This window comes from Sturnus vulgaris, chromosome 23 (genome assembly GCF_052056855.1).
Source record: "Sturnus vulgaris isolate bStuVul1 chromosome 23, bStuVul1.hap1, whole genome shotgun sequence".
NCBI lineage: Eukaryota > Metazoa > Chordata > Aves > Passeriformes > Sturnidae > Sturnus > Sturnus vulgaris.
The window spans coordinates 9178390-9206120 of NC_142265.1; the positions used below are offsets into that span (position 1 = coordinate 9178390).

Sequence of the window (27731 nt, forward strand, 5' to 3'; positions counted from 1 at the left end):
GGTACTGCGCGCCTGCCTCTCCCAAGATGGCGGCTCGGGTGTCGCGCCCCCGACCTTCTAACTCTGGCTGCAAAAGGAGGGTGGCACAGCAAGGAGCCCGCTCGCTCTAGTGGGATGCCTGCGCACGACGCCGACACCGATCCCACGGGTGCGATTTTCGGCGGCGTTTCCAATCGTGCGGACATCTCCTTCAGCCCGCTTCGGCCCGGGGAAGAGGGGCGGGGCCGCCAGCGATGGTGCCGGCGCAGCCCGGGCAGGCTCGGGGCGGAGCCGGGGCTTGGCGAGGCGGGGCACGGAGGTCCCGGGGACGGGACCGGGCGGGGCCGGGGCGGTGCTTTAGGGGCGGTCCCCAGTGGTCCCAGGCGGCACCGGGGGCGGGGCCGGGTGATCCCGGAGCGGTACCGAGCTGTGCTGGGGACGGTGCTGCAGGGGCGGTGCCGGGCCCGCCTCAGGGTGATTGAATGCCCAGAAATCGCCTCCTCTGCCCCGTGCTCACACTGAGCTGCGGGCTGCAGCGTGCTGTCGGAGCTCCGCACACAGCACGGATTTGGGCTTCCCCTCCTCTCAAACCCTCTCCCCCTTCTTCCTCCTCCTCATCTTCCCCTTTTTCCTCTCCCTCCGCCTCGCCCCCCTCCCCGGGCCCCTGACTCCCCCCGGGATCCCCTCCTCCGGAGGCGGCCCTTCCGAACCGACCCCCCCTCCAAGCCCCGGAGCTCGAGACCATTAAGGTAAGCTTTGGAATTGAAATATCAGGATATTCACTGGCCTGAAATTTCAGGATTGTACGATTTTTTCTTGAAGCAGTTGCCTTTGCTGCAGGATTGTGTGGTCACCAGTCTCCTTTCCTGTGACTCTTGTTGAAATTTGCTGTCAGATAACCGGCTAGTAACGAAATATTTGACAGAAATCAATGCTGTGAACGGACTTCACTGCAGCAGTTGATGAAAGAGCAAAGAAAATGTCTGTCGTGTTTACGCACCCCCCCGAGGCTGAATGAATTCTGATACTGTAATAAATCAGTGCAGTTGGTGCCTGCAAAGGTCTTGACATTGATCAAGAAGATATTACTTTGGATTTTTACTTTTTATCAGCGTTTCTTTAATCTGTACTTCAGCACTCTAGCCTTTCATAAGTCTTCTCCGGTTTCCTCTGGCCCTGCAGAGTAGTCCTCTCTGTTATTGTCTGATCCCAGCTTTGATGCAAGGAGGACTTTTTGTCTTGAAAATTAGCATCCCCCTCCGCATATTTAAATTAGTTATTTGACTTTTGAGAAAAAGCTGGTCAGCTCGAAGTCCACCAGACACCAGAGGCTGCTGTTTTTAGCACCTTATTCAAAGAGGACATCCTTTAGTTACCTAAGGAGGGGTAGAGATTTACCCCTAGGAATAAGGAATAAATGCAAGCAGACTGTCCTGCCAAGAAAAAAATCCAGTTACAGTGACTGAATTCGGGTTTAGTTGCCCTTGATCCTTGCAAGGGATTAAAGGCAGGTTCACTTGGTCTCCCAGCAATGAATGTCTCAACCGAAAGCTGCTCAAAATGTGCCGTTTTTCTGATGGTTTTGGATTCTTTTGCCAGGTGGGAACATGGACTGCTTGACTTGTTCCTGTGTCCACTTTCCACTTCAGTCCTTTGCATTTTCTCTGAAGGGAAAGCAGGAACAGGGAAGTTGGGGCAGTTCCGTCAGCAGAAAGGCTGCTAAGAATAGATGGTAAGGACTTACTTTTCTGCACAGTGCCATGTAACTGAAGGCTCGTTTTTGGATTTCACATTCTGTTCCTGCCCGGTTTTGTGAGAGCTGCAGGTGCATTTCTGTTTCCAGACCCTGCCAAAAATAGTCGCTTATATTATAATGAATCCTTTTTCCTTCATGTTTTCTTGCTTGAAATGAATTCCCCTGTCAGACTGATGTGAGCAGCAGTTATTTTTAGAGCTGCTGGTGTTGTACACGGAGTAACTGTAGAACAAATGAGTTGTGATGGCTTCCTTGTATTTGATGTGTGGAGAGGAGCAAAGGCACAGATTCATCCTGTGTAATTGCAGTCGTCCAACGTAGGTGCCAGGGTCGGGAAGCTGGGCAAGGTTTCCTCTCTTGCTGGGCCTTAGGGGGAGGGAGCTGAACCATGGTGTCACTCGGATTCCTTCCTCTTCTCCCTCCTCCTTTCTTGCTTGTAGAGCTGGAGCTCGGGGTCACCGAGTTTGGGTGCTCGCAGTCAGAGCCTGAATTTGGAGAGCAGGAAAGCGGGGGGAAGTTTCTAGGCACGTCAAAGCCTGTCTCTAGGGTGTGGGACTTGTTGGTCTTCCTCACCACCCCCAGCAACTTGCACTTCTCTCTGGACCTTGCTGTGGTCACAGCCCACTGCTCATTTATGTGACTGTTCATCCGTCTGCCTGATTGCTTTAAGTACAAGTAGCCTGATTCAGGTTTAATTTAGCAATGATTTTCCTCTGTTTCATCGGTAGTTTTCTAAAACTCCCCTACAGGCTATTTTGAAGGTGCTTTTTTTTTTTTTAACTGCCTGTGATGATAGAAAGCTGTACGGCCCTCTGAAAGCAGTATAACCTGCTTTCCAGAAATTACAGAAGTAGGATTTTTATTGTCCACTATGCAGCTGAAGTCCCCCTAGTGAGCCTCTTGTGAACTGAGGGTGAGGAGAGCGGCAGATACGACTCCTCATCAACCTGCTCTTCTTTTCGTTCCTAAAAGAAGGAAGCATGAAGGTAACTATAGAAAAAGATCTGCATCCCTCGGGGTTTTGTATTTTAGGTGTTTTGAGGTTTATTTACACACCTTCTCCTTTGTTTCCTGGACAGGTTTTACGTGACAGTGGAGCGTTTGAGTACACGTGGAAGGAGCTTTCAATTTGGCTGGAGCACTTGGATAATACAAAAGAAGACCAGAAGGAAGCAGTGATTCAGTTTTTGGAAAAGGTAACGGTGTTCAAATCAGCTGGATAAAAAAATGCAAAGAATAGTGTTAGTGGAAACTGGAGGTCTTGTTGCTATTGTTGAGAAACCTGTCAAAGACCAGCGAATGAATTCTGAGAAAAGCCTTGTTTGGGATTCTTTATACGGAGGTGGCATCCTTCTTGTGTTCAGTGGGAGGGCAGCCAAATGATTTGTAGGAAAATGAAATCCAAAAAGATCAGCTGTTATTACAGCATTGTCGGTGTAAGGGTAGAGTGGTGTAGGTGTGGGTAGCTTTGATCTCCTCTTTAGGTGCCAACATTATCAGAGCTCAGTAGATGGTGGTCCTTGACAAGGAAAGGTGACACTTGCTGTTTACTCTTCAGGATGTTGAATGCCCAGTGCTTTGCCTCCACTGTGGTCTGCCCAGGTACTCGGTGTGTGGTCGCAGTCTAGGTGCCAAGTTGTGGTGGGTTTTTGTTTTTCCATCAGTGTGGCCTGTAGAGCAGGAACTGTAGACAGAATCCTGCAGAAGTGCTATGGAAGTTGTCCTCATAAAAGCTGCCCAGCTTTCAGCACGTGGTCGTTCTCAGTACCGTGCGGTTCCCCTGCACTTGCCAGCCAGCAGGTGCACTTACCTTTCTCCCCACCTTTGCTGACAGATCCTGCTGAAGCTGGTGACCAACCCCTGTCCCTACACTGACAAGGCAGCAGACCTGGTTCAGGCAGCCAGCACGCTCCAGGTGGCTCTGTTTAAACAGGACTCTGATAACATCAGCATCCCCGTCTCTCACATTGATGGTATGTGGTAACCTGTCAACATCCCAACTCCATGACTTGGGGATACACTTTCTAGCCCTAATCAGCAAACTGGGGATGGATAACTCTGGCAATCCTGTTAAGTAAGGGCCCTCCAGGATTCAGCTCTCCACGTGTTCTTGGTATCAGAAGTCGAAGTGGAATTGCCAAGTTGCCGCTTTACCTCTGAAAGTAATTTCTGCCGTGGCTGTGCCACTTGAACGGTATTTGAAATCTCTCTTCATGCTCTTGCAGCAGCGTTTTTGAACTCAAATGGAAATCTAGCCCTTCTGCCTGGGACTGTTGACAGAGTCATGGAATCCCAGAGTGGTTTGGCCGGCAAGGCTCCTTAAATCTCATCCAGTTCCAGCCCTGCCATGAACAGGGACACCTTTCAGTAGCCCGGGCTGCTCCAAGCCCCAGTGTCCTGCCTGGCTTTGGACACATCCAGGGATCCAGGAGCAGCCGCAGCTGCTCCGTGCTGGACAGCAGCATTGAAAGGCAGAGTGAAGGTTCAGCTGTAATTTAGGGGTTGCACTTAACGTTGTATTGTGTGACAAATGTGGCTTTCATCCTTTTTTTTTTTTTTTTTAATTAAAAAGAATTAAAAAGATGCCTTGTATTCCTGGAGTGTTGCATTCTACGTCTGTTGTTTTTCCTGTTAGTCTGGATTCTTGCTTTGATGTTTTTCTTCACTTATTAGATGTCCTGGATATGGTGGATGTCCTGCTCGAGGACAGTGATGGCTTTGATGAAGAAGTTGGGTTCTCTTTAAATGAAGACGTGATCATTTCCCTTCAGTGCTGTTGTCCCTGCTGCATTAGAAGCCAGGAATGAACAAGTCCACGTGGGCCTGGATGCTGATCCCTCTTGCTGGTCCATGACAGCATGTGACAGGTGAGATTTCCAGGTGTCTGATTTAGCAGGAAACTGGTTTGTTCCTTCTTGTGAGGAGGCTCATTGGCTTTGCATGGGCAAAGCCACTCCACGTTTTCCATCTAGGAACAGAGCTGGGGAGCTGTTTTAAAACAGAGTCCCAGAGGTAAACAGCTTGGCTCGGTATTTCTGTGTGGGAATAGAAGAATATCTGTGTCTTCTGATTTTTCTCTCGTCTTTCTTCCACAGGTGTTTTTGTATTCCTGACTTGGGTTTCCATCGGGGACACGTGGCTTGGAGCTCAGGAGCCGGATCTGTTCCTTGCCCACGGCAGATTGGTCTGCACTAGTGCAGGTGAGGAATTACAGGACGGCTTGGGAACTCGGAAACAAGGAGAAGCAAGTCTTATGTGTCTTTGCAAAAAGATTTGGCTACCACAGGGCATTAATTCAGGGAGTTAAGACTTCATCTTTAACGTTCTGTGCTCTGCCAGCATCACTGCGAGCCCTGAAAGCCTCCTGAGCTGTTCTCATACAGACCTATCTTGTTTGGTCAAAAAAAAAATCTTAGTTTAGTTTCGTCCAAGAAAAGTTACTACTCTGTGCGAGCTCATGGGGAAGCTTTTATTCGGCATCTCTCAGTGGGACATTGAAAGTCCAACTTCCCATTTCTTGCACAGTCTGAGAGGCAGTATTACTTTCTATCATTTTTATCACAGGCATTTTAAACTTTTTGAGGAACCGGCAGGACTGTTTGTGCGGAGGCGTGCGGTTCACAGCCATCCTCTGTCCAACGTAGGATGGGAAAAAAAGGCTGGAGAGCTTCCTACAAGGGGCTGTAAGTGCAAATGACCAGGAGCCCGGGGTTTAGTCATGATGATTTAGTATTTCTTAAAAGACTCTGATTGATTTCATGATGCCAAAACCAGTATGGATAGAAGACTGAAGTCGGGAATCACGATGGTCTCCTTGGGTTTAAAAAGCTTTAATGGTGTTTCAAGACATTTGTATGAGACCTGGTTTGTTTTTTCTTACCCTTTTATTCAATCAAAAAAAAAAAAAAAAAAAAAAAGCCTTGATCCATCACTGCTGCTGTGATGTGTGACAAATGCCTGTCCTCCCTCCACGTGGAACAGGTGAGAGGTGGAACTGAAGCCCAAAGAGTTTTCTGCCCACTGATAATATGTGAGTCATATTGGGAATTCTCTGCAGAATGGCAACAGTTGTTCTTGAATTTGGCCATGAGGGGAGTGGAACATGGCAGCCCGGGTCTGAGAAGGTGCAGTGCCAGAAGGAGAAGCTTTGAAATGTAAATCAGGATTGATTCAGGTGACTCGCGACCGCGTGCTGTGCCCAGGTCCTTAGTAGAAATACTGTGCAGGGAAAAGCCAGAGCTGCCTGTGCTATGAGCTGAATTTTTTATTGGGGGGGGGGGGGGGGGGGGCGGTGTGTGAAATAAGAATGAGGTGCAAATGAGGGAATTGCTTGTGTGTGTGAATATTCTTGTCCTAAAGGAGCGCTGCCCGGTGCTCCTCCCTTCCTGTGCCCCTCTCCTGGTGAGCCTCTGTCCTGCTGGCCGTGCCTCTCTGTCTCCGTGCCTGTGCTGCTCCTTGCCCGTCTTTGCCCGCCCCGCACGGGCTGTGCTCGCTTCCTCTCTGGCTCCTGGGTTCCCTCTTTGTCATGGTACCCCTCAGTCCTTGCTGTGTGTTTGGCACTCTCTGTCTTTTCTCCGTCCTTCTCTGTGCCTCTGTGGTGCTCCCTGTGCCGTTGTTTCCCGTGGGATCCTTGTGTCCCGGTCACTGTCTGTCCTAGGGTGATGTTATGGTGTTTCTATCTCCAATCATGTGTCCTGATTATGTTTGGTATTATGTCCTGTGCTTCCAGGACTGACTCTGAGAGTGAAGCTTTGTTTTGTCTTGTTATCAGCCGGCTCACCTCCCCCATGGTCTATGTTTAGGAGAGGTTTTAGGAGAGGTTTTAGCTCGGTTTGCTTGCTTGCTTGCTTGCCTGCTTGCTTGCTTGCTTGCTTGCTTGCCTGCTTGCTTGCCTGCTTGCTCGCTTCTGCCTCTTTTTCTTTCCTTCGCTTTGCCCTTGCTTTTTTCTTATTAGTTAGTTCAGCTAGGCAGTCCAACTTTTTCCCTGGACTGTTTTCTCTTCCACCCCGTCCCCTCCCTCTCCTGGATACCATCTGAACCTGTTCCGGACGGGGACCTGGGAAACCCCAAGAAACACCGGGAGTCTACACTCTGTCACCTGCAGCAGCCATTCCCAAGCGCCAGAGACTGATAACTGGGCGACCACTCGCCAGAGAGACTGAACTCGTCATCCCTTCAGAACGGTGAAAGAGTTTTTTGTCAGCTGGTGTTGTCTTTTTTCCCTGTGCTGGGGAGTGTCTTGCTTGTTAAATAAAGAGGTTTTTTTCTCCCACTCTTCTCCGAGGAAATTCTTCCCGAACCCGGTGGGGTGGGGGGGAGGAGTCGTGGGGTTTGCTGTCTGGGGGCTCCTTCTGGAGGTTTTCCCCCAAATTTGCCCAAAACCAGGACACTGTCCCTGTTCATTTTTAATCCCTCCCTCTTGTGCTGCCCATCCAGCATGCCAGGGGTTTCTTTTCGTTTTTTGGTTATTTTTCGTTTTCATTTTTCTTCTTCTTTTTTTTTGGTGGGGGTTCCATTTCATCGTGCACCTTGATGTTGATTTTCTTCCCGTGTCCTCTCTGCTGCCCCTCCTCCTTTCTGCCCCTTGTCCCCTGTGTCTGCAGGGCTGGGGAGGAACTTCAGCCCTTGTGGGGGTTGCCCTCCCTTTTCTGGTGTCAGCAGAGTCACTTTCTGTGGGATGGACACATGGGAGGGGTTGCAGTCAAGTGCCCTGCTGCTGTCCAGGGCAGTTGGAGTCGTTCTGTGCCTTCTTTGGGGTGAGGAAAAAAGGCTGAGGGGGGCTCCGACGTGGTTTGGGGCACCCCAAGGTCCCTGGGAGAGGGAGCCGGGCTGCGCTGGAGGAGCAGGTGAGTCGGGCATGGGGGGGGTCATGGTGGGTGCCAGAACATTGAGAGGGAGGGGTGGGTGTAGAATGCATGAAAAACAGAACCTTAAAAAACAGCTAAATATAGTCTAAAAGGAATGTTTTATTGGTTTGTGTTTGGATAGAGGTAGGGTTTTTTTATAGATACTGTAAATATAAAAGATAAAGAATAAAAATATATAAGCAAATATAAGAAACCAATATATAAATATATTACATTACATTATATTTTGTTATGAAAATAGAAATATATAAATATTTAGACTTTAAAAGGAATGTTTTATTGTTTTTTATTTGGTTAGAGGAGGGTTTTTAATAAATAATATAAATAATATTGGCAAAAATATACAAATATGCAAAAATAGATACTGACATAAAATTATTATAACTATATATGCATATATATATGTAAGTATAAATCTATAGAAATAAATATAAATATAAAATACATGTATGTAGTATGTAATATAAATAATTTATCGATTTTAATATGTTATATTAAATAGTATGTTATAATAGAATGTAAATAGCATCTAGTATATTAATATACTAGTAAAAACTACATTAAATAGTATATAAATATAGAATACACAATATAGACATATAAATCTACAGATATAAATATGAAAACTAAATAGAAAAATATATTCAAATAGAATTTAAAATAATGGAGTTTTTTGTTTCTATTTGGTTAGAGGCAGAGCTTTTAAATAAATAATATTAAAAACTATGAACCTACAAATATAGATGGATATAGATAAAATAGAAATAACATTAGTAATATAAATCTATGTATATAATGAATAATAAAATAATATTGTATATATGATAAATAGAATAGCAATTAAATTGAATATATGAAATATGTCTAGATTATGACTATAAATTAAATATTAAAAAATAGATGATTTCTATATATAAAAGGGTTTTTTTTTCATTTGGTCAGAGGCAGGGCATTTTTAGTTTGGGTCGGGGTTTTTTTGGGGCGTTCATTGAGAGGATTTTATGACGGGTGGGGACTCTGGTGCTTGGAACTCTCTCCCTTCTCTGTCTGTCCCTGACAGGGCGGCAGTGCCGGGCTGAGTTGGGCGGCAGTGCTGCCGCCGTGTGGACACAGGCGGGTACTGCACCGTGCCCCTCTCAGGATGGCGGAAGGGCCCGCGGGCCGGGACCCAGCCCTGCGGCAGCGCTCAAGATGGCGGCCTCTCTAGGACCCCGGCGGATAGGCGTCTACGTAAAACGCCTGCCCGCGCCCGCCGGCGCCCTCACGCCCGCGGCACCGCGGACCGCGCGGCCGTTGTCGGCACGCTCTGATACGTCCGGGAAAATTGTCGGCGAGCGGATCGGCGTCGGCGATGTAATCAGGCATCTTATGCCTACACACCGGGGTCCTGATTTTTTCCCGCCCTTTCTGCCGCCATTTTGGGAAGGTCAGGCGGGGTGCCGCCCGAGGCGCCATTTTGAGAGTGCGGACACACTCAAGATGGCGGCCACTCTAGGACCCCGGCGGATAGGCGTTTACATAAAACGCCTGCCCGCGCCCGCCGCGCCTTCACGCCCGCGGCACCGCGGACCGCGCGGCCGTTGTCGGCACGCTCTGAAACGTCCGGGAAAATTGGCGACGAGCGGATCGGCGTCGGCGATGTAATCAGGCATCTTATGCCTACACACCGGGGTCCTGATTTTTTCCCGCCCTTTCTGCCGCCATTTTGGGAAGGTCAGGCGGGGTGCCGCCCGAGGCGCCATTTTGAGAGTGCGGACACACTCAAGATGGCGGCCTCTCTAGGACCCCGGCGGATAGGCGTCTACGTAAAACGCCTGCCCGCGCCCGCCGCGCCCTCACGCCCGCGGCACCGCGGACCGCGCGGCCGTTGTCGGCACGCTCTGATACGTCCGGGAAAATTGTCGGCGAGCGGATCGGCGTCGGCGATGTAATCAGGCATCTTATGCCTACACACCGGGGTCCTGATTTTTTCCCGCCCTTTCTGCCGCCATTTTGGGAAGGTCAGGCGGGGTGCCGCCCGAGCCGCCATTTTGAGAGTGCGGACACTCTCAAGATGGCGGCCTCTCTAGGACCCCGGCGGATAGGCGTCTACGTAAAACGCCTGCCCGCGCCCGCCGCGCCCTCACGCCCGCGGCACCGCGGACCGCGCGGCCGTTGTCGGCACGCTCTGATACGTCCGGGAAAATTGTCGGCGAGCGGATCGGCGTCGGCGATGTAATCAGGCATCTTATGCCTACACACCGGGGTCCTGATTTTTTCCCGCCCTTTCTGCCGCCATTTTGGGAAGGTCAGGCGGGGTGCCGCCCGAGGCGCCATTTTGAGAGTCCCGACACGCTCAAGATGGCGGCCTCTCTAGGACCCCGGCGGATAGGCGTCTACATAAAACGCCTGCCCGCGTTCGCCGGCATAAAAATAAATATGCATAAATATAAACATGCACAAACGTTAACCTGCATAGATATAAACATAAACATAAACATAATCATAAACATAATCATAAACATGCAAAACAATAATAATAAATATAAATATAAACATAATTAGAAATAGAAATACAAACATTAATAAAATCAGTGAGAAATGGGGTAAAATCAGTGAGAAATGGGGGGGAAAACCCATGAAAAATGATGGAAAAATCAGAGAGAAATGGGGGAAAAATCGGTGAGGAATGGGGAAAAAGATCAACGAAAAATTGGGAAAAATCAGTCAGAAGTGGGGGATAAAAATCAGTGAGAAATGGGGAAAAAAATCAGTGATTAATGGGCGGGAAAATGCATGAAAAATGGGGGGAATAATTCCGAGAGAAATGGGGGCAAATATCAGTGACAAATGGGGGGGAAAATCAGGAAATATCCATGAAAATTGGGGGAAACATCCATGAAAAATGGCGGAAAAAATCAGTGAGAAATGGGGAAAAATGGGGAAAAAGGAGTGATAAACGGGGGAAAAAAATCAGTGAGAAATGGGGAAAAATGGGGAAAAAATCCACGAAAAATGGGGGGAAAAATCCATGAAAAATCAACGGAAAAATCAGTGAGAAATGGGGAAAACATCATGGTGAAATGGGGAAAAAATCAGAGAGAAATGGGGAAAAATCATTGAAAAATGGGGGATAAAAATCAGTGAGAAATGGGGGGGAAATGGGGAAAAACATCAGTGAGAAATGGGGAAAAAAATCTTTGATAAATTGGGGCAAAAATCATTGAGAAATGGGGAAAAAAATCAGTGAGAAATGGGGAAAATTTGGGAAAAATCCACGAAAATTGCGGGAAAAAATGCTTGAAAAATTGGGGAAAAAAATCCGAGAGAAAATCCCCGGGAATCCCCGGGAAAATCCCCCCGGAATCCCCGAGAAAATCCCCCGGAATTCCCCGGGAAAATCCCCCTGAATTCCCCGAGAAACTCATCCCGGAATCCCCGTGATAATCCGTCCGCTATCCCCGAGAAAATCCCCCAGGAATCCCCCAGAAAATCTCCCCGAAATCCCCGGGATAATCTCCCCGGAATCCCCGAGAAAATCCGCCCCGAATCCCCTGGAAGATTCCCCCGGAATCCCCGAGAAAATCCCCCCAGATTCCCCGGAAAATCCCCCCGGAATACTCTGCAATATCCCCCCGGAATCCCCTGGATAATCCCCCCGGAATCCCCGAGAAAATCCCCCCGGAATTCCCCGGGAAAATCCCCCCGGAATTCCCCGGGAAAATCCCCCGGGAATCCCCGAGAAAATCCCCCCGGAATCCCCGAGAAAATCCCCCCGGAATTCCTCGGGAAAATCGCCCCGGAATACTCGGGAAAATCCCCCCGGAATCCCCGGGGAAATCCCCACGGAATCCCCGAGAAAACCCCCCCGAAATACTCGGGAAAATCCCCCCGGAATCCCCGAGAATATCCCCCCGGAATATTCGGGAAAATCCTCCCGGAATCCCCGAGAAAATCCACCCGGTATCTCCGGGAAAATCCTCCCGAAATCCTCGAGAAAATCCCCCCGGAATCCACGTGAAAATCCCCCCGGAATACTCGGCAAAATCCCCCCGGAATCCCCGAGAAAATCCCCCCGGATTCCCCGGGAAAATCGCCCCGGAAAACCCGAGAAATTCTTCCAGGAATTCCCTGGGAAAATCCCTCCGGAATCCCCATGAAAATCCCCCGGAATCCCCGCGAATATCCCCCCGGAATCCCCGGGAAAATCCCCATGAATTCCCCGGGAAAATAATCTCGGAATCCCCGAGGAAATCTCCCCGGAATCACCGAGATAATGGCCCCGGAATACCCGAGAACATCCCCCGGAATTGCCCGAGAAAATCATCCCGTAATCCCCGAGGAAATCCCCCCGGAACACTCGGGAAAATCCCCCCGGAATTCCTCGTAAAATCACCCCGGATACCCCGGGAAAATCCCTCCGGAATCCCCCGAAAAATTCCCCCCGGAATACTCGGGAAAATCCCCCCGGAATCCCCTGGAAAAACCCCCCGGAATCCCCTGGATAATCCCCCCGGAATCCCCGATAAAATCCCCCTGGAATCTCCAGGAAAATGCCCCGGGAATACGCGAGAAAATCTCCCCGGAATCCCCGAGAAAAATCCCCCCGGAATCCCCTGGAAAATCCCCCCTGAATCCCCGAGAAAATCCCCCCGGAATCCCCGAGAAAATCCCCCCGGATTCCCCTGAAAATCCCTCGGAATTCCCCGGGGAAATCCTCCCGGAATCCACGAGAAAATCCGCCCGGAATTCCCGGGAAAATCCTCCAGAAATCCCCGAGAAAATCCCCCGGAGTCCCCGGGAAAATCAACCCGGAGTCCGATGGAAAATCCCCCCGGAATCCCCGAGAAAATCCCCCGGAATTCCCCTGGAAAATTCCCCCGGACTCCCCGAGAAATTCCTCCCGGAATCCCCGGGAAAATCCCCCCGGAATCCAGGCGAAAATCCCCCAGAAATCCCCGTGAAAGCCCCCCCGGAATCCCCAAGAAAATCTCCCCGGAATCCCCGAGAAAATTCGCCCGTAATACTCGGGAAAATATGCCCGGAATCCCCTGGAAAATCCCCCCGGAATCCCCTGGAAAATCCCCCCGGAATCCCCGACAAAATCCCCCCGGAATCCCCGGAAAATGCCCCCCGAATCCCCGGGATACTCACCCCGAGATCCCCGGGAAAATCCCCTGGAATTACCAGGGAAAATCCCCCCGCAATCCCAGGGAAAATCCCCCCAGAATCCCCGCGAAAATCGGCCCCGAATCCCCTGGAAAATTCCCCCGGAATCCCCGGAAAATCCCCCAGGAATCCCCGGGAAAATCCCCCAGGTATCCCCGAGAAAATCCCCCTGGAATCCCCTGGATAATCCCCATGGAATCCCTTGGAAAATCCCCCAGGAATCCCCGAGAAAATATGCCCGGAATCCCCTGGAAAATCCCCCTGGAATCGCGGGGAAAATCCCCCCGGATTTCCCGGGAAAAATCCCCCCGGAATCCCCGATAAAATCTCCCCGGAATCCCTGAGAAAATCCCCCCGGAATCCGCGAGAAAATATGCCCAGAATCCCCGATAAAATCCCCCCGGAATCCCCGGGAATATCCCCCAGGAATCGCCGATAAAATCCCCCCGGAATCCCCCAGAAAATCCCCCCGGAATTCCGCGGGAAAATCCCCCCGGAATCCCCGAGAAAAACCTCCCGGAATCCCCGCGAAAATAGCCCCAGACTCCCCGGCATAATCCCCACGAAATCCCCTGGAAAATCCCCCCGGAATTCCCGGGAAAATCCCCCCGGAATCCCCGAGAAAATCCCCCGGAATTCCTCGTAAAATCCCCCTGGAATCCCCGGGAAAATCCCTCCGGACTCCCCGAAAAAATCCCCCGGAATACTCGGGAAAATCCCCCGGGAATCCCCGAGAAAATCCCCATGGAATTTCCCGGGAAAATCACCCCGGAATCCCCGAGAAAATTCTCCCGAAATACTCGGCAAAATCCCCCAGGAATCCACGGAAAATTCCCCGGAATCCAGGAGAAAATACCCCGGAATCCCCATGAAAATCCCCCCGGAATCTCCGAGAGAATCCCCCGGTATCCCCGCGAATATCCCCCCGGAATCCCCGGGAAAATCCCCATGACTTCCCCGGGAAAATAATCTCGGAATCCCCGAGAAAATCTCCCCGGAATCACCGAGATAATGGCCCCGGAATACCCGAGAACATCCCCCGGAATTGCTCGAGAAAATCATCCCGTAATCCCCGAGGAAATCCCCCCGGAACACTCGGGAAAATCCCCCCGGAATTCCTCGTAAAATCACCCCGGATACCCCGGGAAAATCCCTCCGGAATCCCCCGAAAAAATCCCCCCGGAATACTCGGGAAAATCCCCCCGGAATACTCCTGAAAATCCTCCCGGAATTCCCGAGAAAATCCCCCGGAATTCCCTGAGAAAATCGCCCCGGAATCCCAGTGAAAATCCCCCCGGAATCCCCGTGAAAATCCCCCCGGAATCCTCGGGAAAATCCCCCAGGAATCCCCTGGAAAATCCCCATGGAATCCCTTGGAAAATCCCCCAGGAATCCCCGAGAAAATATGCCCGGCATCCCCTGGAAAATCCCCCTGGAATCGCGGGGAAAATCCCCCCGGATTTCCCGGGAAAAATCCCCCCGGAATCCCCCAGAAAATCTCCCCGGAATCCGCGAGAAAATATGCCCAGAATCCCCGATAAAATCCCCCCGGAATCCCCGGGAATATCCCCCAGGAACCCCCGATAAAATCCCCCCGGAATCCCCCAGAAAATCCCCCCGGAATCCCCTGGAAAATCCCCCCGGAATTCCCGAGAAAATCCCCCCGGAATCCCCGGAAAATCCCCGCGGAATTCCGGTCCATTTCTGTAGGAGAATAGTTTGTAAGGATAGTGCAGAAGGCACTAGTTGCCAACGAGTTACAGCTGTACTGACTAGCAAGGAGTGGAAACAGCCTTGCCTGCCCAGTGAGGCTGGTTGTTATAAAAGCGTGGGTCAGCTGGCTGCCAGTTTCACTAAGCACAGCTCCAGCTGGAGGTGCAGAGCCTGCTGCAGTGTGGGCTGGAGCCTGCTGGCTGTGCTGCGAGGAGGAAGGGACACGTGGCCGTGCAAGGGATGGACAAGGTGAGAGGATGCTGTGTGTGGGACAGACAGGCTCAGGTGGCTGGGGAAGGGACAGGCTGGGGTTTAGCCAGTCGTACAGAGGAGAGGAGGAGTCGGGGCTGTGTGGAGCTGCCTGTGAGAAAAGGAGTCAGAGTTGCCTCAAAGAAATCTGTGGAGAGAAGGCATGAAAAGTGTGTAATGAAAGACTAATGTTGGTGCCTGTCATGTCTGTCTTGATATAATTGCTACACGTTTTCTCGGAATGCTTGAATTTAGACATAAAATGAAAACTTTATTATAAGAAAGGAATGCATTTCTCACCAAAGTGGTGTAGGGTGGGGGATCACAACTCACAGATGGCCTGGAAGCGGAACGGCCACAGGGGTTACTGTAACTGGGCCTCCAGTACCAAAGCCCCAGTGGGTTTAAAGGCTAGAGCTGGGCTGGGATTAGCACGGGCTATGCAGCTGGGCTCATGCACAGGTCTGTCAGCACTCCTACCCGAGGACAGTCCCTCACCTAGGGAGAGGTTCTAGGCCTGGAGATGAGGCTGAGTTTGGGAAGGGTGATGAGGACATGGTTAGGGAGGGATGTAAATGCATATCAAAAGACTTAATTTTGAGGGGTGGCAAGCATTAGCTATAAACCAGTAAGTATTTACAGCTAAAGGCTGGAGGTGGGGGCTGTCTGAGGAGGACAGGACTGTTTAAGGCTGAAGTTGGAAGAGAAACCTTGGTGAAGCTTTTGCGTTAGAAACGGCCTCACCTGCCAAATCAGATTTTTGTCTTCAGGATTGCATGAGTGAGGATGCCACAGCCAAGGAAAAGGTTCAGGTTTGGGAGGCAAAGGCGAGTTAGGCAGGGCTGCAGGGCTGGGGCTTGGCTGTTTCCATACTGCTCAGGGCAGCAAAGGGTAGCTGGCTCACTGGGCCTTGGATCTAGAACTCTTTCTGGAACAAGGTGGAGAGCTGAGGTTCATGCAAGGGGCCAGGAATTCTTTGTCTGACTGGAAAATGCCAGAGGGGCAGTGTGTGACTCGGATAGGATGATATGTTCGTCTGGCGAGAGTCACAAAAGAATATTTTGGTTTACTGATAACTGGGCAGCTCAGAAGTTACTACTTGACTTAGTTGCTGCTCCCATCTGTTGCACACATAAACAGAGCAAAGCAGACGAATTCTCTCGGAGCCTGAGGTCTTTGACTGGCCCTCCAAAAATGCTGCCCGCTAAAAAACAGACGTGGGGGAGGAAAGTTGTCAGATACAATAGAGCAAGAAAAGGACACGGGCTTCAAAGTGCCCTCCAGCAGACCACGGAAGTGACCTGTCTGGAAGTGAAACCAGCAGTCTGCTTCCCCAGCCTCCTGGAAGCCTCTAACAGCTACACAGGCAGTGAGGGGAGAGAACAATTCAACCTAAAAATAATTTTCAGTAGCGTTCTGCACTGCTGTTAAAAATACTGCAACCAGGGAATGTGGTGTGGTGATAACTATTAGGCCTGTAAGTCTGGTAACTGGGGCTTTTAGCTCAAACATCTCGGTATGGCTACTTTGAGCCTTGTAAAAGCTGCGTTAAGTCCAATTTCTTGGGTAGTTCTACTACCTCTAGCCTTGCTTTTCATCCCCTCAGTAACAAAGCAACTCCCTCTCGAGAATGTTATTTACTTTCCATATGATGTGCCTACCAATTTCTGGAATTGCAAATGTCTTTGGACACATGCGTAAATTTAAGTTTCAAGAAAGCTGTCAAGCTAAAACAAAGGCTTGCCATAATGCAGAAGAAAATGTTTTATGGAAGAACTGAGAGGTCCCTACCTGGGCATAGAATTTGCTATACTAAGGTGTGTTCCAAACGGATCTGCCATCTAAACAAGCAGAAAAATAGTTGGAATGTAGTGAGTTCAATTTAACTACTGCTAGAAATAGGAATTATTAGCAGAGCTTGGAGCATGATATCACTAGCAGCAGTAAGACGCTTTTAGCTTGCTTCTCATAAATTACTTGTAAAAAGCATTTGTACCTAGTGTGTAGCAATTAATATTTCCCCATTTTCTTCCCCCCCGCCCCCCAGTCTCAGGTACTCCTTTTATTTTACCCTTTTCTGTCTTGTAACATCACCTTCCTTTATTTTATTCTATCTTCTGTTCTCAGAACATCGCAGCATCCTCTGTCAATGTGAAAGCATTTGTTCATCCTGTCTTGGAATGGCTGTCAATGTTGCCCTCTTCTGGATCACTTTTTTTTTTTTTTTTTTTTTTTTTTTTTTTTTTTTTTTTTTTTTTTTTTTTTTTTTTTTAACAATATGTTGCTAAATGTCAGGAAAATTAATCCACAAACACCAGCGGTTTATGTCCAAAAAGGAAACAGAGGAGTCCTTTTTGCTTTATTCGAATAAAGGGAGAGGCCATGGGACATTCCCCTGGGATCTCTCAAATTTTTGGAGGACGCAGCCTCCTTTTTATCCTATTTTCCCGGCCGCATTTCCCTCTCTCTTTTCCCATTGGCTGAGGTACTTGAGAGGCACAGACTTCCCGGAACGCCTGATACCTGAAATTCCCCTCTAATGTAGAACCCTCCCTTTTAATTTTTAATTCTTATAGAATTCATAGTTTCCCCCCGTTGCTTCTTTCATCTTTCGATATCCAATTTCATTTATCAGCAGCCCCGCAGTTTGTTTGTAAAGGCAAATATCTCTTTTCATTCATCAATCAGTGGAATCCATCCCATTGTTTCTTTTATCTCTCAGTGCTAGCCTTATCTACAGGCTGATCCACAGCTCATTTGTAAAGACAAATTCAACATTCCTCTCAGCTAATAAATGAGAAGTTAGCTGAAAAAAGTAAAAAGTGGATTTTTTTTCTGGTGTGTGTCGGACAATACAGTGGAGAGAATTTGCGGGAGGATGATCGAGGATATCCTATTATAATATCGTTCTCGGACATTTTACTATTTTAGATCATCAGTTGTATTCTGAAAGAAATCTATTTTAATGATATGTGTACGTTTGCACGAAGTTATAGTTAAATATAGCTTGCGGCTGGGCTCTTTAATGACTAGGGGTATTTTTGGTTTTAATTCAATATTTTATGCTTGTGGTGTGTAGTGTGCTGATTTATTTTTTAATGTTATTTACTACGTGCGCTTTTGTTTTTGAGTGAAGGTAACTTTCTGGATGGTTTTGTATTTGAGGCAGAATGAATTGAAGTAGGTTTTTAAAACTGATTTTTCATATGTACGATGGGGAGTTTAGTAGGGGCAGCTCTGATGGTGGGGGCTTGGTTGTTAATTTTATCAGACGGCTTTTGTTAGATACAGCTTTTAATTCTGGAAAGTTTTTTTTTCTAATGTCGTGCTTTGAAGGTGGTTTTCGAGGATGTATGGTATAGCTTTATTTTGTTTGTAGATGGTGTATGATAAGGGCTATGGTCTATTTATCTAATGCCATGTTTTTTCATTCAGGTGTTGATAAGGGAGTTCTTGAATGGCGTTTTGTGTTGTTTTTGTTTTTGGTGGGGCGTTGTTTTTAAAGGATACCTTGATAAGGTTTGCCGATGGCGTTCTAGCCTGTAGCATAAGGCATAGGGTAGTTTTTGAATTATTTTGTGGTGGCTTTGATTCTTGCCAGTATGTAGTGTTTGTTTGAGGTAATGCTGTGTAGCTAATTTCTGTTTTCTTATTAATATTAGAATTGGAGTGTTGTAGTATATGGGCTGTTATTATATCCTAGGGGTTCTATTTCTTTGGTTGGATTGTTTTCTAGTTATGGATAATTTTTCTCAAAAAACCATTTTCAGAATTTCAGGCGTGACACAAAAGAACACTCAGATTGCTGGAAGGGAAACGTGTGCCCAGATTGTCTCGAAGCAGTGCTGCTGTCGGTTCTCGTTCAGTTGTGTCTTCTGAAAATGAGACTGTTGTATTCATTGCGCTGTGCTAAACACTTGTCATTCTCCCAATGCCAGGAAACAGATGAAGCTTGAAGAAAGAGGAAGGAATTTGGAAGCGTACAAACAAGCTGAGAAGAGGTTCAGAGATCAGGGTGCTCACTGGCAGCAGGGGCTGGGGTTAGGGCTGAGCAGGAGCAAAGCCGGAGCACATCAACCTCACCTCGTGTTTTCTCGGGGGCTTTATGGCCCTGGCAAGAGAGAGATGTTCACTGATGAGTCCCAGGCCGAGCCGTGAGCACAGCATGTTGTGTTGGAGCTGGGGGTTTTTTTTGAGACGTTCAGCAGCCACACTCTCTAGTCAAGAGTCCTGAGGTTTGTTGCTGCTCCACTTTCATCCTCATATCCAGCTTCCAGCCCTTTTCTTCTCTCTGTCCAGTGTGTCTTTTGTGTTCCTTTCTTGTCCTGTGTGCTCCCCATCCCATTCCCGTTCCCTACGGAGGGGGAGGGTGTGGAGACTGGGGGCTCCGACGTGGTTTGGGGCACCCCAAGGTCCCTGGGAAAGGGAGCCGGGCTGCGCTGGAGGAGCAGGTGAGTCGGGCATGGGGGGGGGGGGGTCATGCTGGGTGCCAGAACATTGACAGGGAGGGGTGGGTGTAGAATGCATGAAAAACAGAACCATAAAAAATAGCTAAATATAGTCTAAAAGGAATGTTTAAATGCTTTTTATTTGGGTAGAGGCACGGTTTTTATAGCTAATATAAAAATAAAATATAAAGAATAGAAATAGATTGGTATACATGTAAAATATAATGAAATATAAGTAGCAAATATCTATGAAAAATCTAGTGTATAACAGAAATAATGCAAATATAAGAATATGTATAAATATAAAATAGAGCTATGAGAATGGGAATAAGAATGGGGTAAAACATCAGTGAGAAATGGAAAAAAACCACATGAAAAATGGTGGGAAAATCAGTGAGAAATGGAGAAAAATCAGTGAAAAACGGGGGGGGAATCTTTGAAAAATGGGGAAAAAAATCAGTGAGAAATGGGGGAAAAAAAATCCATGAAAAATGGGGGAATAAATCAGTGAGAAACGGGGAAAAGTGGGGGAAAAAATAATTGAGAAATGGGGAAAAAATCAGTGAGAAATGGGGGAAAAAATCCGTGACGAATGGCGGGAAAAGTCATTAAGAAATGGGGGAAAAATCAGTGAGAAACAGGGAAAAAAATCAATGAGAAATGGGGGAAAATTTGGGACAAAATCAGCGAGAAATGGGGGAAAAATCAGTGGTAAATGGGGGAAAAGTCGATGAAAAATGGGGGAATATTCAGTGAGAAATGGGGGGGGGGGGAAATCAGTGAGAAATGGGGAAAAAATCCATGGAAAACAGGGAAACAATCCATGGGCAATGGCGGGAACAGAGCGAGCTGTTGTCGCTCGTGCTGTGGTGGCCGATGCTGTGGGGAAAAAATAAGTGAAAAATGGGGGCAATAATCAGTGATAAATGGGGAGAAAATCAGTGATTAATGGGCGGAAAAATGCATGAAAAATGGAAGGAAAAATTCAGAGAGAAATGGGGGCAAATATCAGTGATAAATGGGGAAAAAAATCAGTGATTAATGGGGGGAAAAATGAATGGAAAATGGGGGGAAAATTCAGAGAGAAATGGGGGCAAAAATCAGTGAGCAATGGGGGGGAAAATCGGGAAATATCCATGGAAAAATGGGGGGAAAAAATCAGTGAGAAATGGGGGAAAAAATCAGTGAGAAATGGGGGAAACATCATGGTGAAATGGGGAAAAAAAATCTTTGATAAATTGGGGAAACAAATCATTGAGAAATGGGGGAAAAAAATCAGTGAGAAATGGGGAAAATATGGGAAAAAATCCACGAAAATTGCGGGAAAAAATGCATGAAAAATTGGGGAAAAATCAGTAAGAAATGGGGGAAAAAATCCATGAAAAATGGCGGGAAAAATCAGATCGGCGATCGATAGCTAATGCGTGCCTATGGATTAGATCGGCGATCGATTGATCACGACTACCGATCGATTATATCGGCGATCGATTGCTAATGCCTGCCGATCGATTAGATCGGCGATCGATTGATCGCGCCTGCCGATCGATTAGATCGGCGATCGATTGCTAATGCCTGCCGATCGATTAGATCGGCGATCGATTGATCGCGCCTGCCGATCGATTAGATCGGCGATCGATTGATCGCGCCTGCCGATCGATTAGATCGGCGCTCGATTGCTAATGCCTGCCGATCGATTAGATCGGCGATCGATTGCTAATGCCTGCCGATCGATTATATCGGCGATCGATTGCTAATGCCTGCCGATCGATTCGATCGGCGATCGATTGCCAATGCCTGCCGATCGATTAGATCGGCGATCGATTGCTAATGCCTGCGGATCGATTAGATCGGCGATCGATTGATCGCGCCTGCCGATCGATTAGATCGGCGATCGATTGCTAATGCCTGCCGATCGATTAGATCGGCGATCGATTGCTAATGCCTGCCGATCGATTCGATCGGCGATCGATTGCTAATGCCTGCGGATCGATTAGATCGGCGATCGATTGATCGCGCCTGCCGATCGATTAGATCGGCGATCGATTGCTAATGCCTGCCGATCGATTAGATCGGCGATCGATTGCTAATGCCTGCGGATCGATTAGATCGGCGATCGATTGATCGCGCCTGCCGATCGATTAGATCGGCGATCGATTGCCAATGCCTGCCGATCGATTAGATCGGCGATCGATTGCTCATGCCAGCCGATCGATTGCTAATGCACACTATTTGCACACTCCTTGCACACCCTTTGCACTCATACAGAGGCAGGAGGTTTCTCAGTTCTGGTCGGGGTTTTTTGGGGCGTTCATTCCGGGGGATTTCCTCAAGGATTGGGACACGCCTTGATTCCATCCCTTGCCTGTCTCCCAAGCGCCACCCTGTGGGCAGAGCGCGGTACTGCGCGCCTGCCTCTCCCAAGATGGCGGCTCGGGTGTCGCGCCCCCGACCTTCTAACTCTGGCTGCAAAAGGAGGGTGGCACAGCAAGGAGCCCGCTCGCTCTAGTGGGATGCCTGCGCACGACGCCGACACCGATCCCACGGGTGCGATTTTCGGCGGCGTTTCCAATCGTGCGGACATCTCCTTCAGCCCGCTTCGGCCCGGGGAAGAGGGGCGGGGCCGCCAGCGATGGTGCCGGCGCAGCCCGGGCAGGCTCGGGGCGGAGCCGGGGCTTGGCGAGGCGGGGCACGGAGGTCCCGGGGACGGGACCGGGCGGGGCCGGGGCGGTGCTTTAGGGGCGGTCCCCAGTGGTCCCAGGCGGCACCGGGGGCGGGGCCGGGTGATCCCGGAGCGGTACCGAGCTGTGCTGGGGACGGTGCTGCAGGGGCGGTGCCGGGCCCGCCTCAGGGTGATTGAATGCCCAGAAATCGCCTCCTCTGCCCCGTGCTCACACTGAGCTGCGGGCTGCAGCGTGCTGTCGGAGCTCCGCACACAGCACGGATTTGGGCTTCCCCTCCTCTCAAACCCTCTCCCCCTTCTTCCTCCTCCTCATCTTCCCCTTTTTCCTCTCCCTCCGCCTCGCCCCCCTCCCCGGGCCCCTGACTCCCCCCGGGATCCCCTCCTCCGGAGGCGGCCCTTCCGAACCGACCCCCCCTCCAAGCCCCGGAGCTCGAGACCATTAAGGTAAGCTTTGGAATTGAAATATCAGGATATTCACTGGCCTGAAATTTCAGGATTGTACGATTTTTTCTTGAAGCAGTTGCCTTTGCTGCAGGATTGTGTGGTCACCAGTCTCCTTTCCTGTGACTCTTGTTGAAATTTGCTGTCAGATAACCGGCTAGTAACGAAATATTTGACAGAAATCAATGCTGTGAACGGACTTCACTGCAGCAGTTGATGAAAGAGCAAAGAAAATGTCTGTCGTGTTTACGCACCCCCCCGAGGCTGAATGAATTCTGATACTGTAATAAATCAGTGCAGTTGGTGCCTGCAAAGGTCTTGACATTGATCAAGAAGATATTACTTTGGATTTTTACTTTTTATCAGCGTTTCTTTAATCTGTACTTCAGCACTCTAGCCTTTCATAAGTCTTCTCCGGTTTCCTCTGGCCCTGCAGAGTAGTCCTCTCTGTTATTGTCTGATCCCAGCTTTGATGCAAGGAGGACTTTTTGTCTTGAAAATTAGCATCCCCCTCCGCATATTTAAATTAGTTATTTGACTTTTGAGAAAAAGCTGGTCAGCTCGAAGTCCACCAGACACCAGAGGCTGCTGTTTTTAGCACCTTATTCAAAGAGGACATCCTTTAGTTACCTAAGGAGGGGTAGAGATTTACCCCTAGGAATAAGGAATAAATGCAAGCAGACTGTCCTGCCAAGAAAAAAATCCAGTTACAGTGACTGAATTCGGGTTTAGTTGCCCTTGATCCTTGCAAGGGATTAAAGGCAGGTTCACTTGGTCTCCCAGCAATGAATGTCTCAACCGAAAGCTGCTCAAAATGTGCCGTTTTTCTGATGGTTTTGGATTCTTTTGCCAGGTGGGAACATGGACTGCTTGACTTGTTCCTGTGTCCACTTTCCACTTCAGTCCTTTGCATTTTCTCTGAAGGGAAAGCAGGAACAGGGAAGTTGGGGCAGTTCCGTCAGCAGAAAGGCTGCTAAGAATAGATGGTAAGGACTTACTTTTCTGCACAGTGCCATGTAACTGAAGGCTCGTTTTTGGATTTCACATTCTGTTCCTGCCCGGTTTTGTGAGAGCTGCAGGTGCATTTCTGTTTCCAGACCCTGCCAAAAATAGTCGCTTATATTATAATGAATCCTTTTTCCTTCATGTTTTCTTGCTTGAAATGAATTCCCCTGTCAGACTGATGTGAGCAGCAGTTATTTTTAGAGCTGCTGGTGTTGTACACGGAGTAACTGTAGAACAAATGAGTTGTGATGGCTTCCTTGTATTTGATGTGTGGAGAGGAGCAAAGGCACAGATTCATCCTGTGTAATTGCAGTCGTCCAACGTAGGTGCCAGGGTCGGGAAGCTGGGCAAGGTTTCCTCTCTTGCTGGGCCTTAGGGGGAGGGAGCTGAACCATGGTGTCACTCGGATTCCTTCCTCTTCTCCCTCCTCCTTTCTTGCTTGTAGAGCTGGAGCTCGGGGTCACCGAGTTTGGGTGCTCGCAGTCAGAGCCTGAATTTGGAGAGCAGGAAAGCGGGGGGAAGTTTCTAGGCACGTCAAAGCCTGTCTCTAGGGTGTGGGACTTGTTGGTCTTCCTCACCACCCCCAGCAACTTGCACTTCTCTCTGGACCTTGCTGTGGTCACAGCCCACTGCTCATTTATGTGACTGTTCATCCGTCTGCCTGATTGCTTTAAGTACAAGTAGCCTGATTCAGGTTTAATTTAGCAATGATTTTCCTCTGTTTCATCGGTAGTTTTCTAAAACTCCCCTACAGGCTATTTTGAAGGTGCTTTTTTTTTTTTTAACTGCCTGTGATGATAGAAAGCTGTACGGCCCTCTGAAAGCAGTATAACCTGCTTTCCAGAAATTACAGAAGTAGGATTTTTATTGTCCACTATGCAGCTGAAGTCCCCCTAGTGAGCCTCTTGAACTGAGGGTGAGGAGAGCGGCAGATACGACTCCTCATCAACCTGCTCTTCTTTTCGTTCCTAAAAGAAGGAAGCATGAAGGTAACTATAGAAAAAGATCTGCATCCCTCGGGGTTTTGTATTTTAGGTGTTTTGAGGTTTATTTACACACCTTCTCCTTTGTTTCCTGGACAGGTTTTACGTGACAGTGGAGCGTTTGAGTACACGTGGAAGGAGCTTTCAATTTGGCTGGAGCACTTGGATAATACAAAAGAAGACCAGAAGGAAGCAGTGATTCAGTTTTTGGAAAAGGTAACGGTGTTCAAATCAGCTGGATAAAAAAATGCAAAGAATAGTGTTAGTGGAAACTGGAGGTCTTGTTGCTATTGTTGAGAAACCTGTCAAAGACCAGCGAATGAATTCTGAGAAAAGCCTTGTTTGGGATTCTTTATACGGAGGTGGCATCCTTCTTGTGTTCAGTGGGAGGGCAGCCAAATGATTTGTAGGAAAATGAAATCCAAAAAGATCAGCTGTTATTACAGCATTGTCGGTGTAAGGGTAGAGTGGTGTAGGTGTGGGTAGCTTTGATCTCCTCTTTAGGTGCCAACATTATCAGAGCTCAGTAGATGGTGGTCCTTGACAAGGAAAGGTGACACTTGCTGTTTACTCTTCAGGATGTTGAATGCCCAGTGCTTTGCCTCCACTGTGGTCTGCCCAGGTACTCGGTGTGTGGTCGCAGTCTAGGTGCCAAGTTGTGGTGGGTTTTTGTTTTTCCATCAGTGTGGCCTGTAGAGCAGGAACTGTAGACAGAATCCTGCAGAAGTGCTATGGAAGTTGTCCTCATAAAAGCTGCCCAGCTTTCAGCACGTGGTCGTTCTCAGTACCGTGTGGTTCCCCTGCACTTGCCAGCCAGCAGGTGCACTTACCTTTCTCCCCACCTTTGCTGACAGATCCTGCTGAAGCTGGTGACCAACCCCTGTCCCTACACTGACAAGGCAGCAGACCTGGTTCAGGCAGCCAGCACGCTCCAGGTGGCTCTGTTTAAACAGGACTCTGATAACATCAGCATCCCCGTCTCTCACATTGATGGTATGTGGTAACCTGTCAACATCCCAACTCCATGACTTGGGGATACACTTTCTAGCCCTAATCAGCAAACTGGGGATGGATAACTCTGGCAATCCTGTTAAGTAAGGGCCCTCCAGGATTCAGCTCTCCACGTGTTCTTGGTATCAGAAGTCGAAGTGGAATTGCCAAGTTGCCGCTTTACCTCTGAAAGTAATTTCTGCCGTGGCTGTGCCACTTGAACGGTATTTGAAATCTCTCTTCATGCTCTTGCAGCAGCGTTTTTGAACTCAAATGGAAATCTAGCCCTTCTGCCTGGGACTGTTGACAGAGTCATGGAATCCCAGAGTGGTTTGGCCGGCAAGGCTCCTTAAATCTCATCCAGTTCCAGCCCTGCCATGAACAGGGACACCTTTCAGTAGCCCGGGCTGCTCCAAGCCCCAGTGTCCTGCCTGGCTTTGGACACATCCAGGGATCCAGGAGCAGCCGCAGCTGCTCCGTGCTGGACAGCAGCATTGAAAGGCAGAGTGAAGGTTCAGCTGTAATTTAGGGGTTGCACTTAACGTTGTATTGTGTGACAAATGTGGCTTTCATCCTTTTTTTAAATTTTTTTTTTTTTAATTAAAAAGAATTAAAAAGATGCCTTGTATTCCTGGAGTGTTGCATTCTACGTCTGTTGTTTTTCCTGTTAGTCTGGATTCTTGCTTTGATGTTTTTCTTCACTTATTAGATGTCCTGGATATGGTGGATGTCCTGCTCGAGGACAGTGATGGCTTTGATGAAGAAGTTGGGTTCTCTTTAAATGAAGACGTGATCATTTCCCTTCAGTGCTGTTGTCCCTGCTGCATTAGAAGCCAGGAATGAACAAGTCCACGTGGGCCTGGATGCTGATCCCTCTTGCTGGTCCATGACAGCATGTGACAGGTGAGATTTCCAGGTGTCTGATTTAGCAGGAAACTGGTTTGTTCCTTCTTGTGAGGAGGCTCATTGGCTTTGCATGGGCAAAGCCACTCCACGTTTTCCATCTAGGAACAGAGCTGGGGAGCTGTTTTAAAACAGAGTCCCAGAGGTAAACAGCTTGGCTCGGTATTTCTGTGTGGGAATAGAAGAATATCTGTGTCTTCTGATTTTTCTCTCGTCTTTCTTCCACAGGTGTTTTTGTATTCCTGACTTGGGTTTCCATCGGGGACACGTGGCTTGGAGCTCAGGAGCCGGATCTGTTCCTTGCCCACGGCAGATTGGTCTGCACTAGTGCAGGTGAGGAATTACAGGACGGCTTGGGAACTCGGAAACAAGGAGAAGCAAGTCTTATGTGTCTTTGCAAAAAGATTTGGCTACCACAGGGCATTAATTCAGGGAGTTAAGACTTCATCTTTAACGTTCTGTGCTCTGCCAGCATCACTGCGAGCCCTGAAAGCCTCCTGAGCTGTTCTCATACAGACCTATCTTGTTTGGTCAAAAAAAAAATCTTAGTTTAGTTTCGTCCAAGAAAAGTTACTACTCTGTGCGAGCTCATGGGGAAGCTTTTATTCGGCATCTCTCAGTGGGACATTGAAAGTCCAACTTCCCATTTCTTGCACAGTCTGAGAGGCAGTATTACTTTCTATCATTTTTATCACAGGCATTTTAAACTTTTTGAGGAACCGGCAGGACTGTTTGTGCGGAGGCGTGCGGTTCACAGCCATCCTCTGTCCAACGTAGGATGGGAAAAAAAGGCTGGAGAGCTTCCTACAAGGGGCTGTAAGTGCAAATGACCAGGAGCCCGGGGTTTAGTCATGATGATTTAGTATTTCTTAAAAGACTCTGATTGATTTCATGATGCCAAAACCAGTATGGATAGAAGACTGAAGTCGGGAATCACGATGGTCTCCTTGGGTTTAAAAAGCTTTAATGGTGTTTCAAGACATTTGTATGAGACCTGGTTTGTTTTTTCTTACCCTTTTATTCAATCAAAAAAAAAAAAAAAAAAAAAAAGCCTTGATCCATCACTGCTGCTGTGATGTGTGACAAATGCCTGTCCTCCCTCCACGTGGAACAGGTGAGAGGTGGAACTGAAGCCCAAAGAGTTTTCTGCCCACTGATAATATGTGAGTCATATTGGGAATTCTCTGCAGAATGGCAACAGTTGTTCTTGAATTTGGCCATGAGGGGAGTGGAACATGGCAGCCCGGGTCTGAGAAGGTGCAGTGCCAGAAGGAGAAGCTTTGAAATGTAAATCAGGATTGATTCAGGTGACTCGCGACCGCGTGCTGTGCCCAGGTCCTTAGTAGAAATACTGTGCAGGGAAAAGCCAGAGCTGCCTGTGCTATGAGCTGAATTTTTTATTGGGGGGGGGGGGGGGGGGGGCGGTGTGTGAAATAAGAATGAGGTGCAAATGAGGGAATTGCTTGTGTGTGTGAATATTCTTGTCCTAAAGGAGCGCTGCCCGGTGCTCCTCCCTTCCTGTGCCCCTCTCCTGGTGAGCCTCTGTCCTGCTGGCCGTGCCTCTCTGTC

General features: G+C 48.5%; 2 protein-coding genes across 5 annotated transcripts; both read left to right on the forward strand.

Moving 5' to 3' along the window:
• Positions 1–341: 341 nt before the first annotated feature.
• Positions 342–5660, forward strand: LOC148221384 (nucleolar pre-ribosomal-associated protein 1-like). Of its 2 annotated transcripts, XM_088178037.1 has the most exons (5): positions 398–728; positions 2613–2721; positions 2815–2931; positions 3570–4602; positions 4831–5660. In XM_088178037.1, the coding sequence occupies exons 2-4, from the start codon at positions 2716–2718 to the stop codon at positions 3717–3719; spliced, it is 273 nt and encodes a 90-aa protein (XP_088034163.1). In that variant the 5' UTR covers positions 398–728; positions 2613–2715; the 3' UTR covers positions 3720–4602; positions 4831–5660. The 2 variants fall into 2 exon arrangements, 1 of the variants encoding a protein (XP_088034163.1); XR_015808219.1 differs by lacking the exon at positions 2613–2721 and having other exon boundaries at positions 342–728.
• Positions 5661–21897: 16237 nt separating this feature from the next.
• Positions 21898–27220, forward strand: LOC148221385 (nucleolar pre-ribosomal-associated protein 1-like). 3 transcript variants are annotated; one of them, XM_088178039.1, is made up of 5 exons: positions 21954–22284; positions 24169–24275; positions 24369–24485; positions 25124–26162; positions 26391–27220. In XM_088178039.1, the coding sequence occupies exons 2-4, from the start codon at positions 24270–24272 to the stop codon at positions 25271–25273; spliced, it is 273 nt and encodes a 90-aa protein (XP_088034165.1). In that variant the 5' UTR covers positions 21954–22284; positions 24169–24269; the 3' UTR covers positions 25274–26162; positions 26391–27220. The 3 variants fall into 3 exon arrangements, 2 of the variants coding, with proteins under 2 accessions (XP_088034164.1, XP_088034165.1); XR_015808220.1 differs by lacking the exon at positions 24169–24275 and having other exon boundaries at positions 21898–22284; XM_088178038.1 differs by having other exon boundaries at positions 21949–24275.
• Positions 27221–27731: the final 511 nt, after the last annotated feature.